Here is a 14,694-nt window from a genome sequence, read left to right on the forward strand (position 1 = left end):
AAAGCTAAAGTAATTTCTCTGCCTGTTCCATGTACTTTGTCACTAGACTTCCAGCCCACATTGAGCAACAGACTCACAATTTATTTAGTTGTCCTTTTGCTGTTGCTATGCTTACAGAAGCCCTTTTTACTCCCCCTTCACATCCCTTACTAGATCCAACTCCAACTGACCCTTGGGTTTCCTGACTCAATTGCTGCATGCCCAAGCAGTGGTTCTGTATTTCTCCTGGATAGCCCATAACCACCTCTGTTTCCTTTTTACTTTCTGCATTTGACCTCAGTCAGGAGTTCCCTGTTCATCCATGCTGGCCTTCTGACATGGTTTCTCAACCTTCTGCACAGCAGAATGGACCATCCTAGTGCTTTGAGGAGACTGTCCTTGAAGATCAATATTATCCTGGTGTACCTTTGTACCTCTAAGTTTTTATTTGGGGGAAAATTGCTATCACAGTGCATAGAGGTCCAGGTCAGATAATTCAGGTCTCCTCTCCTCTTTGTTCCCCACCAAAGAACTAAAGACCAGTAGATCTGGAAAAACAGACGGGGTTTTTCGCTTCAGCTAATTGTCTATCATAGTAAGTACAACAATTTAAAGTCAGATATTCCTCCCAGACTCACTGCGCCTTCACTGGGTGTTCAGATACTAGCAAATCTGTAATGATATGCAGCTTAGAAATAAAATGCATGTTAATTCCAGCAATAAAAAGACTTGATACATACGGTTTGTTAGGCTAACTGGTGGCTTGAACCCCGGTAGTTCTTTAAAGCTAGAAAGCAAATTTTTTTTTTCTGCCTTTGTCTAAAATTCTGAACTACTTGTGTAAATAAGTATTTTAAAACATTGTATTTCTCAAAACCCAGCTGCTCCTTTGGGGAGGCACATAACTACTTTTGCAGGAGGATTTTTGCAATAGCATCCTGGCTTGTATCAGACATAGTGTGGCCAACAGGAGCAGGGAGGTGACTGTCCCCCTGTACTCGGCACTGGTGAGGCCGCACCTCAAGTGCTGTGTTCAGTTTTGGGCCCCTCACTACAGGAAAGACATTGAGGTGCTGGAGCGTGTCCAGAGAAGGGGAACCAGGTTGGTGAGGGGCCTGGAGCACAAGTCCTCTGAGGAGCGGCTGAGGGAACTGGGGCTGTTTAGTCTGGAGAAGAGGAGGCTGAGGGGAGACCTTATCGCTCTCCACAACTACCTGAAAGGAGGCTGTAGTGAGGTGGGTGCTGGTCTCTCCTATCAAGTAAGTAGTGATAGGATGAGGAGAAAGGGCCTCAAGTTGTGCCAGGGGAGGTTTAGGTTGGATATTAGGAAAAATTTCTTCACCGAAAGGGTTGTAAAGCATTGGAACAGGCTGCCCAGAGAAGTGGTTGAGTCACCATCCTTGGAGGTATTTAAAAGTCTTGTAGATGTGATGCTTGGGGCCATGGTTTAGTGGTGGGCTTGGCAGTGCTAGGTTAGTGGTTGGATGATCTTAAAGGTCTTTTCCAACCTGAACAATTCTGTCATTCTATGAATTTGTTTCCTCTGTTTGTCTTCTTTCTGCCAGTAATTGTTGCTGTGAAAGCACCAGGGCATGGAAGCTTACGACTAGTAAATTCTTCTTTATCTACAGATGTTCTGTAGATGACAGCTATTCTTAAAAATACAGAGACAACATATCCCAGTCAGAAAAAATACCATTTAACCTAACATAATATGTCATTTGTGTTGGCAGAAATGGGAAAGGATACATTTCTGGTTTTCAATATTTTTAATAGATTTTATTTAATTTCTGGTCACAGTTGAATATTGAAGTAATCATACAAGATTAGCCAATACATTTTCCATCTTCTGCCTGTCTTATACAGTAATAAGCATAAAGTCCCATTAAAGTCAGTTGAATTTATATTCTCTTGGTTTCAAAAGACTTCAAGTGTTCATGTAAATACACATTGTAAGTACACCTACTTATTTTGTACATCATAGAAACTTACATCGATGTAATATCTGCCATAAAATGTTTAATAAAATATTACCCTTTTTATAAATAATCATTCTGAATAGTGTTTTATAGCATAACAGACAATGCCACTCCATAATTTTGCACAACAGAGTTATTCTGTTATCCCAAGAAGATGGCAAATAATATGGTAATAAATGATTCTTCAAGGAAAGGGTACTTTGGTTGTGGTAATGTTTATGATTACAATTACTCGAAGGGATTTTGCTCAGATTTGTGCTTTGGCTGATACCGCCAACACAGTTTACATTTCCAAAACTAGTCAGAAAAGCTTTCAAAAGTCTCTTCACTTTTTTTTGACAACTTCATAAATGGACTTCTGGTGTGTTGACCTGGAAAGTGTAATCTCAGGTGACAGGATGTGTACCAAGCTCCCACCTGGTTGCTTTGATAACAGCTGAGGTATTTCACTGCTTGAAGTTGTGAGTTTACAGCAGGATGATAAACATAGGAAACAGAGTAGTAAAAGTTTTGAGTTACCTTAATTTGCATCCACCGTGCCTATTTGTGACTGTGTTCTCATACGTGAGAACCTGCTCTTCAGAAATTTTCTTTGAAAATAACCAAAAAAAATAAAAATAGCCCTTCCAACTAAGAAGTGCTATAATTTTTGTCTGCAAACTGAATCTGAATGGCTGGCACAGCATTTGAAATCAGCGCTTTATTTCTCTAACCCGATGTGCTAAATCAGTTTTATATTTTGGTTGGTATAGATAGATGTGAGTAAAAACGTATAGCAGCTTTTAAGGCAATGTCATTTTACAGTAGAAAAAATTATAGCCCTTGAAAGCAAATGCCAGTAATATTTGACTGACTGTTAGGAAACCTGCTAGGTGGTGTTAGGGCTCTGATTCCAAAGGGTTAAGTCTGTAGTAAAACCCAAGAAGAATGCAAAATGATCAAGAAATGACATGCTGCCTATTGTTTGTAGCTATAGGATCAAAATAACAATTATACATGCCAAATAAATTCTAAACCTGTAAGGAGAAAAAGAGGGGGTGGCTGTAAGTACAGGTGCCAGAAGCATTAAATAACCCTCTCAGACAAGGTGCACCACTGTTGTCTTGAATGCTGCTAGGTCCCCCCAGTCTGGCATTTTTCCCCCTGCACTAGACAATGTGCATTCACTGCAGGAGACTAGGTTAAGCCTGCGTCTCCCAGACCTGCCGGCTCCTTCTGCCCAACCCGACACAGAGGTGCCTTTGTCAGTATAATTACCCTCCCCTTGTAGTAGAAATAGTTTGTTTAGAGCCTTATTTGCAGGTAGAGCTGGTATAAGCAGGAATTAGCATGCTAAAGAACCTGCCCCAGTGCTGACTTGGGCTTATTTATCCGAATCTTTGACAATCAGGGGTTTTTTTCCCTCCATTGGTTTATTCAGTGAGATGCTATCCCAGATTAAGAGCTTTAAGGTTATTAAAGAGATTGAAGATGGGAGCCAGCTGGCTGTTGTGTGAGGCAGGCGCATGTCATGGTGTGTAGGATCTCCCAACAATTTCATGCCTGGCAGATCTGCACCTTGGCTGCCAGAATAAACTCCGGCGGATGATCCTTACAGCTTTCTGGGGATTGATTAAAACTCCCTTTGGCTTTCAGCACGTTGTCCACATCAAAAAGGTGCGAGAAGTAAAATAAATGTTTCTTTTGCTTTTCAAGATACTGTGGCCAATCTCCCTAAGCCTTCCTAATTGGCCTAGGCTGGTTGCGGATGATTAACTTGAAGTTAAATGAGGCCTGCTTTTAAACATACTTTCCCAGACTTTAAACGGAACGATGGGGGGAAACTTTAGACTGTAGCGATGCTGGACTGGAGCCAAGCTGGGTTATTATTAAAGTGGATCCAAGTTTTGATCCAGGTTTTGTTTACACTGAGCCAACTAAGTTGACGGACATCCCTCGCTCTCTGTGTACCTGAATGTGTATTATTAATGATATTAACAATATGCCATTTCTGCCCCATGAAAAAGAGCCTTTTAATGAAGGGAGAGGAATATTAGCAGTTCAGGTTGAGTTAAGAGTTGCTCACATTTAGAGTTTATTGATTTCCATAAGTTATTTTAACTATGTCAAGATATTTCAGAGTATGAAAAAAATGTGGAGGAAAAAATGTGCACAGTGTTTAATGACAGCATTGCAAAGAAAATAAAAGTAATGTGCCCTGAGGGCAAAGGCAGCAAGGAGATTTGCTCTGAGGAAAAGCATGCTCTAAAAATAAATCTTTGAAGAAACCGTGTCTGTCTGTGAATGTTCTGTTAGTGAGTTTCATAATTTTTCTGTGAGGTAAATACAGTGCAGACATTTGATCATTAAAAAGTTGATTTTCCATACAGAATTTGGTAAAACCAAAGTCTTTTCTTTTTATGTGAAGATTAAAGGTGAACTGTAAAACGGGCTTCTGATGTGCATGACAGACCAGAATTCTTGTGTCTCTGGTGAATACAGAAGATTCACCTTCTCTGTGCCCTCAAAGTGAAGTGTGTTGGCTTTGCAGGTAATTTTGAGAGGAGAATCCAGCCCAGCATCGCTTTGTTCTGTGGCTGATAACCCCATTCAGCATGGGTGAACAGCAAAGCGGCTGCAACAGCAGCGCTTCAAGTTCCTTTATGGCATTTTCCTTAGTGTATCTAGAAAGACATAACGAGAACCAGCAACTGGCAGCATAAATCAGACAAATCCAGCTGAGCAGCAAGGCAAAGGGTCTTAACAGCAGGAGTCATTAACCTCCAAACGGACGGTCAGGGGAAGCAGTCAGTTCTCAGTCTGAAAATGTCAAGAAATAAGTTGGGAAAGTGTGGTGGAAAGCAGCTGGGGTTGGAGCAGAGCGTGACTGTGCTCACCATGCTCGGTAACTGAGTCTATGACACACAGAAAGTCTGACTAGAAGATCTGATGTCTGTTTTTAGATAAATCGTCATTTTCTCAGAGGCGTTCTCTGACTGCAGACTGCACTTATTAGCATCTGTGAACTGGCTCCCAGGACGTGGTTTTTCTGTCACACATCCTGCTCACCCACCCCTGCCTTGCCTTGCCTTGCTGAAAGGTGACTTCAGTTTTTCTGACACCTTGCAGCTCTTGTGTCTTCACTTGATAACCAGCATCCAACTTGGATAAGCACTGTATTTTAACTGCTATTATAGTACAGGCTAAGCTTACAGATATGTCCAGGCGTATAATTAGATTTAATTAAATTCTGTGGATATAGCATGTCCCCTGTGAAATGTCTGGCACTGAGCCATGCCCTGGTAGCCCTATACACAAGAGAAGTACAGTAACAAGGGCACCCCGTGAGGGCTCGTGGGTGAACCTCAAGCAGTTTCACCACAACTCCACCCTTGCTTCAAAGAAGAGGCTTACGCTCATCTGCAAACCATTTCTTTCTCAAGCTTGGAAGGTTTTGCCCATTTTCCAAAGCCACCTCCGGTTTGTACCTTTCTGCTGGTCTCAGCCCTGGAGCATTCAGGCTCTGCTGTCCTCTGGATCTCCATATTGAGGAAAGGCAGATTGCGAGTCCCTTTTGCTTTTGGAACATGGCTATTATTTGATATTTTATTTTGGTTGCCTCCCCTAGTGGCTTTTTTGCTTCCTCCCCCTGCTTGAAAAACAGTTGATTGCCTGCTGCTACCCTAAAACTTTCCTTGCCTGTTTGCCATCCTCTTGGGTTTGAAGCTGGCTATATTGCTGATAACTTCGTTGGCTGTTTGTACCACTTACAAAATTGATAGCAAGGCAAATTTAACAGTAAGAACTGAAACTTACTTGAAACAAACTGTGTCCCAGATCACCTTTACTTCAAAAATCACAACTAAATCATCCTGCTACTGTTATGGCCCTACTCTCTTTCTTTCCCGCTTTCCCTTGATTTATGTTGGATTATCAGTTGCAATGTCTGCATAGATGTATGGACTGGGCACTATTGTCCCTGAAGTATTTATTGTAAGTGGGAATGAGAGGGGACAGACCTGTCCTGTGGCTCAATCTTCTGCAGACACATCCTAAATTCCCACTGCAGGTGCATGGCTACAATGTCAGCTCTTTAAAATTCTGCAAAGGTGTTACCAGAGTTTACTCCAACACATCACATTTTCTCTATTACCAGCAAATAACTACAATACTAGGGAGTGAGGAACAACAAGTAGACAAGATAAATACAATGACAGAAATTACTGAACCAAGAAACAATACACAGAGACTCCTCAGCAGGGTGAAATACATGTGTATCTCGAATTTTTGAGAGGAGAAATGGCTTTTTCTATAAGCCCTTTGCAACAAAATGAAAAAATAAAATGGTGCTCTGCTCTCTGATGTTCATAGTTCATCATGTTAAATTTGCTCATTCTCAGAACTTGTTCTCTTTTTCAACACAGGGCGCTAAGGCATGTTTTTTGCGTGACATCCCCTTCTCTGCCATTTACTTCCCCTGTTATGCTCACTTGAAAGCTTCATTTGCAAATGAAGATGGGAGGGTCAGCCCTGGAAATCTGCTCTTGGCTGGATCAATAGCTGGTAAGTGCCCAAATTTCTTTTTCCATGGTACTATATTGCACCTGCAGCACAGTAGTTACAGCAGTGAGAACTTTGAAAAGCTCAGAAGAACTATATGCAACTATAGTGTATTTTACAATCTTACGCCCAAATAACGGAAAGCTACCATGCTGTAGAGTGAGTTGATGTTAAAAATAAAGATACTTTAAGTTCCTGGTATAATCATAATTTCAGGAGGCAAAAGAAAGGGGAAGATTTAAGTGCTGATGTTTTGTTAACATATATCATCATTCCTTGTGAAGCTACTGTGCTGGTTTTGGCTGTGTCTGACTGGTAAAGTTTTGTTGAAATGATTTATCAATAAAATCATGGCATTCATGAAATTCTTTATGATCAAAGGAATCTTGAGTTTTGGTATGGAGTCCAAAAGCCGTGCTAGCAGTACAGCTGTCCAAACACATTGACATAAAATGTGACAAAATGATGAGTTACTTGCTCCCCACAGTATCCCCTGCAGTTACTTGGTTTCATGAGGATTTTACCCTTATCGGTTTTCTTATATTAAACAAAACAGAAAAATTTGAAAACATTTCTGCTGTGTCACAGGTTGCTGATTCCTAGCGTACCCAGATACGACAGAGGTGCTGACTGTGATCTTGAGCACTTGCTTGTTTCAGTGTGTAACATGGCAGAAAGGAGAGCCAAATCAGGCTTAACTTGTCACAGATGTGTTTAACTTGAGTGCGCCAGAGCCTAAGGGAAAAGACAGAGACACATTTTGTAGCCTCAGCTTGCCCTTGCGTCTGCTGCGTAGCTGGTCCCTGGCACAGCACCCAGCTTCTCTGCCTGAAGGGGACCACCTTATGGTAGCTGCCTCCTGGAGAGGGCAGCTTGAGAGTCCTGCTACATCCACTTCCCTTCAGGAAACAAATGGGCTTGGAAATTTGTGCAACAGGACCTTTGGAGGAGTGTGTAGCAAGCAGGAGGGCTCACATCAGCAGGTACTTCCATCGTGTTTGTTGGAGGCTGCTTGGTTTCTCTGAGCTGCAGCCAAGTTCTTCCTCCAGTGTGGCCCCTGACAGGCTGCTATGACCTGTTAGGTGAGAAAAATGATGGAGTGGCATGAATCCATTACAGATAGGTGGTTTAGCTATGTTTTCTCATTTTAAGCTTCCTTCTCCTTGGGGAAACTGTTCTTGGTCAGGATTATACATGGGGCTGTGTCTCTTGAGGAGCAAGGATCTTTTATAGCCAGTGTCTCGGTATAGGATATAGCTAAGATCAAGCAGTTTGTCTTGTTGAAGCACATAGCTCTGTATTCAGTAGCTTCTAGTCCAAAGGCATTGACCTGGCACTAGGAAAACCAGCTGTGTTCGAATGACTGGTGCTTAAAACACCCTTGTCCTCTCCCCTCCCCCATCCCAAACCAGAGCCAGCCTCCAAGCCCCCCAACAGGAGCTTACAGCCAGCTTATTTCTCACCCATTTTAATGGAACAAAACAATTTTTGAACTTTAGATCGTATTTACAGACTTGAAACATAAGCTGGCATTTTTAAGCCAAGTAATTTCTTAGATTTTCCTATTTTTCTCTTTCTAGCCATTGTCAGGTGATTGCAGACTGAGATAACCGTCCCTTTGAAGTTCAGGCACAGAAGCAGTCTTTATTGTTGCTGATATGGCTTACCAAACGAGCTATAATGTGAATTTTATCCAGTGCTTCCTGTGAATCCCATCCTAGGTTAACTCTCATGAGCAAATCACGGTGTTAAAGATACAACTCTCATCGTACTGTTTACAAAAACAAGGCATTTCTTTTATTGGGTATAAGTAAAGCATGGTGGGGGCATATGTGTCTGCTCTGGTTTGCCATGAGAAAGTCAAGGAGAAGACAAAACAAAACCCCCGCCACCTCTGAAACGCCGGCTTGGTCTCTGGGCTCGCGTCTCTGCTCTGGCTGGGGATCTCGCCTGGGCATCAGACTTCAGACATGTGCATGAGCTCCAGCTGGATGTGGGAGACTCCGCCTTTCCATAGCCCATGGTGCTGGGATGTTCAAGCTGGCCGTGCTCAGCTGCACACCTGCGTCCTTTGCCAGTGAGCATTGCTTGTGCTGGGTATATTTTCTTCCATTTCGTTGTTGTTAGGGTCACGTGCAACATGCATGTCATCTAGCTTGATCTGCTTCTGGTTTTCACTGTTCACCAGATGCCTCAACCTGTTGTGCCACAGCATTTTCTGAGGAGATGATTCCAATATCAGCTACAGGATCTCTCCTTAATTTGCTCCATCTGCTTATTTGCCTCCACTGACTTCCTTCTCCTCCCCTCACTCCTCTTTTTTTATTGTCAGCTCCTGCTGTGTCATTTGTCTCATTTTGATTGTAAGCTCCTCACAGCAGAGACCTGTAAATTTTTGCCTGTGAAGTCTTTTGTCCTGTACACATAGCTCCTAAAAACAGGACTAAAACATCTTTAACTGCAAAATATCCTCAGTAAGATGGAATGAGGAATAAGGAGATGGAAGTCAATGGGTAGTAAGCGAATTGTTTCTAAGTATGTCCTTTGGTTTTCCTTGAAAACACTGGTTGGCTTTTGAAGGACAAATGTCCGGCTTTAAATTGAAGACTCAACCAATATCCTGGTGTGGGTAAGGCTAAGCAAAGAGGAATTTCAACATTTCTGGAGTTCAGAAATCTTTACCGGGTTTTAGTACTTGCCTGCCAGACTGACCACTGTGCAAGTTCAGCATGTGTGTTTTTTTGGGGGGTCCGAGAGAGGAGGAGGAGTTCGTATTTTGGTGATACGCACACGCTTATATCTCTCAGAGCAGTCTGCAGGAAGGGTGCTCTGGTGCTTGAAGCCAGACCATGCTGGTTTGGACAAAAGTTGTTACAGAACTATTAAGCCTAAAAAAAAAAAGCAAAGGAGATTTATGCATCTACATCTGACCAAGTTGGTTTGGAACAGATGCAGAATGGAAAAGTAATAAAACCATAAGAGACAGTGTCTTCTGGGTACAGTCTCGGTGCTTTTTTTTTTTTTGGCTTTTTTTTTTTTTTAAAAAAAAAAATTCTAAACGTGGGCAGCCCCAGTTTGGATAGAAATGATTTTAGAAATACCACCTATTGGTAATTTGGTATTTTTTGCTTTCAGCTGATTATCTGCTAGGGTAAATTTAAATCTTCCTCCAAGTGTTCTGCTGAGAATGTCAGCTGTGGCTTTGCAGCTGAGAAGTCTGCCATTCCTAATGAGAAGAATGACCCTTTTTTTAAACGTTAGCTCTCATGCCTTGCTGAGTGTGCATGGCATTATCTGGTTCTCTGTACCACTGCTGCGGGGGGGAGTGCCGTGTACAGATTATTCTAGTGCAGTATGCAACCAGAATGCCAGGAACCAGAGAGAGGCATGAAAAGGAAAGGGAAAGATCGACCTCAGCTCCAAAAACTTTGTGCTTGTTAACTATGCAAGTTTCTGGTTAGTGCTGAAAAATCCAGCCCGTGCCTCCCAGCTTGGCAGGAAGCACGTGGTACGGTTCTTCCTCTAGGAGAAGCTCTCTCTGGGTGAAGCCACATCCACGACGGCTGCCTCTTGTTGCTTGTTCTCCTTTCCAGCTTCTACTTAAACATGTCTGAATTCTCGTGTTAAAAGGACAAAAGGCACAGTTACCCCTGGGAAGATGAGGTATGTAGCATATGTGACAAGTCGGTGATACCCACCAGATGCATTTTGTGTTGTGTAGGTATGCCTGCAGCCTCTCTGGTGACCCCTGCGGATGTCATCAAAACAAGGCTACAGGTGGCAGCCCGGGCAGGACAGACCACCTACAGCGGCGTTGTAGACTGTTTTGCAAAGATCCTTCGAGAGGAAGGTCCGAAGGCTCTGTGGAAAGGAGCAGGAGGTGTGTAAAAGAGCTTTGATTACTGAGTGATTTCTAATTGTGGTTTTTGTCACTTAGGAACTCTTTTCTTTTCTTTTCTTTCAAGCTCGCGTATTTCGATCTTCTCCTCAGTTTGGTGTAACTCTCGTAACTTACGAGCTACTGCAGAGATGGTTTTACGTGGACTTCGGGGGAGTGTAAGTATGTGGTATCTGAATCTGCCTGGGACCCTGAAGCTGCACTTGGTTCTGTGTGGGTCTTCGTGCTCCTCGATATGTCAGAGTCAGGGTCTTGCTATTATGGAGGACACGTTGCAAAGGCTTTGTAAATATTACTTAAGCCACACCACACTGGTGGAGGTTAGGATGATATTCCAGTACCTGTTTCGCAGCAAGACATTACCACATTTTATATCACTGTTTCAAGCTGGGGACCTGTGTTATGTAAACAGAGACAGTGAGAGGCTAAATAATGGGCTGGGGATATAACTGCAGGGGAAACGTGATGCCTGCCAGGTCAGGATACACTCTGCATTAGTCCTCATTAGTTTGGTGGAGGAGCTGTGCCCCTGATCAGGCAGGGCATTTGACATCCAAAAGAGTCTATAGGTGTCACCAAGTCCAAAACCTATTTGTTGGAGCTTCAGCTCTGCCTTCTGTCTTTGTTGATGATACAGTTGCGTGTGTATGTTGCTGTTTAATGTGATCCCAGGAGCAGCTGCAGACCATTTACGAAGCTTTGGGGACAGTAGTTTGAAAGCCACCACAAAAATTACTTAAACTCTGCTAGGTTCCTGGATTGGTTATGCACTGTAGCAGAGACTTACAAACCCGGGCTCCCCGATGCTTCAGTTTTGATTCATACACTACAAATTTTATCTGGATTTGACCATACTCAATCAGCATGAAGGCTCCTGACTGTTCTGGAAGGTTTTAAAACAGGGTATTTCTCATTACATTGTAGCATTTAATTTAGTTAGTCGCTGGGAGGTACACTCAGGTGTCTCATTCAGCTTACTTTATGGAGGGGATTTTTGTGAATATTGGTTTTACTCTATGGAAATTAATTTATTATTTTTATTATTTTGCAGAAAACCAGCTGGATCAGAGCCAGTTCCTAAATCTAGGATCACACTCCCTGCTCCTAACCCTGACCATGTAGGTGGTTATAAATTGGCAGTTGCCACTTTTGCAGGGATTGAAAACAAGTTTGGACTTTACCTACCTCGGTTTAAGCCATCGCCACCTACCTCAAAGGCTGCTGCAGCAGTAGGACCCTAAGTTTATTGCTGTAGGTCTTTTGTTATTAGTTGGGAAAGAGCCACTTTTCTAATTGGTTATTACTTTGTTCCTTTAGCTTCTCATCATATAACAGTTTAGCTTCATTTGAGTTTTAAGGCAATTTTCATCCTAAATGTAATCATTTGTCTTTGTGCTTCCTTAACCAGATCACTGTGAAATTCTTACCAGTTGTTTTAAGTTTGGGACCATGAATGTATTTGTCCACATCTGACATGCGCTTGTGTTGGGAAGACACTAATTTTAGGTTCTGTTTATTGGGGAGGGCTGGGTGAGAGCTGTGAACCAGATCATCTTACAGGCAATGCTCAGTTGCAGATCACCAGGGCGGATGTTGCACATCGTCACTCAAATGGAAAAACTCAGTAGATATCACGGTGCTCAAAGCGGAATGATTTTGACTGTACATGTAAATTGGTTATAAACTTAGTGCGTGTCTGTAGAGGTCAGCAAATATATACCCGGTACCTAAGTATGCCAGTACAGCTTCAACTTTTTAAATATGTACACGCACAAGTTCTGTTTCTGGATTGTATTATGAAGCTTTTATGTGGAACATGTTTTTGTAATGGAAACCACATTTATAAATGTTTAGCTGTTGTATTATGTTACTGGTATCAAAATGCTCAAAAGAAAGTGTTATTGTCCATAGTCTTTGCACTTTATGGAAGAACTTTTGGCATTCTGCTACACATACAAGGAAATTTCATAACTAGGTGCCTATCTTGGGTTGCTGGTGTTTGAAATTCAGTTTGTATATGCACTTCTATAGTAAAACGCTGCTTGTTTAAATAACTGCAATAGAAAATTCATGCACTGTATCAATGGTACCTGCCTTAACTGCTGGCTTGTAATTGGCAAATAGGTGGTTTCAGATTCTTATTTACTTCATTGAGTCAAAAGAGATTAAAATACTCTAAAAGAAAAGATTTTACTTAATTTTTTGGTGCCTTGCACAGTGTTTAGAAAATTATGTATTTATGAAGATAGAAATAAACCTTTCAAACAGATGCACACATGGTATTCTGTTACGGAAATAGTGTAGTACATCAAATGTCTTGTTCAACTTCAGTTATAAAGTTAGGTTAAGATAAAGTTAATATTTGGACATGTAAGCTATAAAAACACCTGCAGCTTGAGAATAAATTATATGAATTCCCCTGTGTAGAAAAGACATCTGTTGGTGTAGATGTCACTGAAAAAAAGAAATTTTTCCTCAGTCAAAAACCAGGATTGGAGTAAGCTTTGGTATTTCGACCTTTACTTTTACGGGGAGGTTAGTGTGTTATGAACAGTCTGACTACCTTGTCAGTTGAAGGTACTGTTGGGTGTCTTCTGTGATACCTCTTAAGACCAGGAAGAATTTGGTCTTGGTTGTCTTCTTGGCGTGTGTGCCTTCAATGTTGACTATAAACTGAGGGAATGCATAGATGCATTATCATTGCAGACAAATGGGTTAGGCATGCAGTATCACATTGTTGTACTATAACTTATGGAAATACTGAAATGGAAATCACTCTATTGTTGTATTTGTGTTTGGGTCATTGTGAAAATTATTCTCTTGGACTAACTTGCATTTTGAATTTACTGGTGAAATGAGTCACGGCAGGAGTAGCATCTGCAGTACTCATGCACGTGAAAGCGAGGGGAGAAGATGACATCTACCTACAGCTGCATCTTGGAGTCTGGCTAAACCAGTGTGCAGAGACTCTGCGCTGGGCTCTGACAGCCGCCGGCTGCTCTCTCTCAACCCTGTATATCCAAGTCTCTCCAAATGACAGCTCCTTCGTTTCAGCAATGGGGAAAAAAACCCCTGCCCCTTGTATTACTGCAAAATTAACTGTCAGGATTTTTGGTTAAGGCTTGTCATAAAAGTTAAACTTTCTCACCGGGAGCTGCCTGTGCTTGACACTTGAGATTTTAGGCTATTTAGGAGCTGGTTTTACACTTCATCCCTCACTTTTGCCTGACGTACCTTGTGAAGGGTTTCTGTGCGAAGTCAGCAGCTCAGGGAGAGTGCCCGAGTACTGAGCTGCACGTTCGCCCAGGCCGGGAGAGGAAGCGCCTGGCCATGTACGTGGGTTCCGCCGGCAGCTGCTCCTTCCTCGTGGAGCATGGAGAGAGGGACACCCAGGCTGCACCGACCAGAGCACATCCCTCTCTGCTGCCTAACGCCGAGCCCCAGCGCAGCCGGGGCCTCGCAGCTGGGAACAGAAGAGGAATTAGAGCTGGGTTATTTTAAGACTTGCACAACTTCTTGGCTCATGTGATAAAGATCGTTGCTTGTGTTTTACAAAGCAAATCATAACTCGGACCCATTCCCCTGCCTGCTGCTGCCCTCTCTTTCCCAGGCCTGGCCGTATATTTATGACTTGGCCTTTATTCCAGGGATGAAGGGACGAAGCTCCCTGCCCTGGGACAAAGCTCAGGTGCAGCTCTCCTATGGCAGGTCCATCTCAGAAGGCCACAGCCTTCATCTTCTCCCTGGCAGCAGTTGAGCAAGGCTGGACTGACACCCCTACCACCACCCGTGGTGGCCCTTCCCTCCCCATTAACTGTCTTCTGGGGGGTTGTTCTGTCCTTCTGCCCTTCTTTTCAGGTCCAGTAGATGATGGAGGCAGGAGCAGAAGGGTTGAAGAGCCAGTGACTGCTTTGCTAACACACAACCCAGTTCAAAACGTTTCAAAGCACGCTACAGCTCTGCCCGGAGATCTTGGGGAAGATCTGTGCCCACAGTTAGCTTCCTTAGCTTCCTCCAGACACAAAAGGATGCATTCCTGCTCTGAAAAGCTTACAGGCCAAGAAATTGTAAGATTGCCTTACAAACAAACAAAAGGCCCCGACGACAATGTTTAGATGTTTGTCCTCTTTGGGTTTCTGGGTGAGTTACACAAAGTGTGGGAGGAATGGGGTAAAATGTAACCTAGCTTACTTCCTGCAGTCCAGCTAACTCCCTGTGACAGCACTTCCAGAAAAAAATGATCAAATATTGATGATGTCATCTATCAGCATGAGAGTGGGGTGGGGGTGTCCCTGAAGC

General features: G+C 42.8%; 1 protein-coding gene across 6 annotated transcripts in view; it reads left to right on the forward strand.

Moving 5' to 3' along the window:
- SLC25A13 (solute carrier family 25 member 13) overlaps positions 1 to 12,664 on the forward strand; it is a 105,120-nt gene extending 92,456 nt beyond the window's left edge. For all 6 annotated transcript variants that reach the window (XM_049798832.1, XM_049798833.1, XM_049798829.1 and 3 more), the window contains 4 exons: positions 6,362 to 6,500; positions 10,219 to 10,377; positions 10,463 to 10,553; positions 11,447 to 12,664. In XM_049798832.1, coding sequence (XP_049654789.1) covers positions 6,362 to 6,500; positions 10,219 to 10,377; positions 10,463 to 10,553; positions 11,447 to 11,636 — 579 coding nt within the window. In that variant the 3' untranslated portion in view covers positions 11,637 to 12,664. The remainder of the gene's footprint in view (positions 1 to 6,361; positions 6,501 to 10,218; positions 10,378 to 10,462; positions 10,554 to 11,446) is intronic.
- Positions 12,665 to 14,694: the final 2,030 nt, after the last annotated feature.

The sequence above is a fragment of the Accipiter gentilis genome, chromosome 4, assembly GCF_929443795.1.
Source record: "Accipiter gentilis chromosome 4, bAccGen1.1, whole genome shotgun sequence".
NCBI classification, from domain to species: domain Eukaryota; kingdom Metazoa; phylum Chordata; class Aves; order Accipitriformes; family Accipitridae; genus Astur; species Astur gentilis.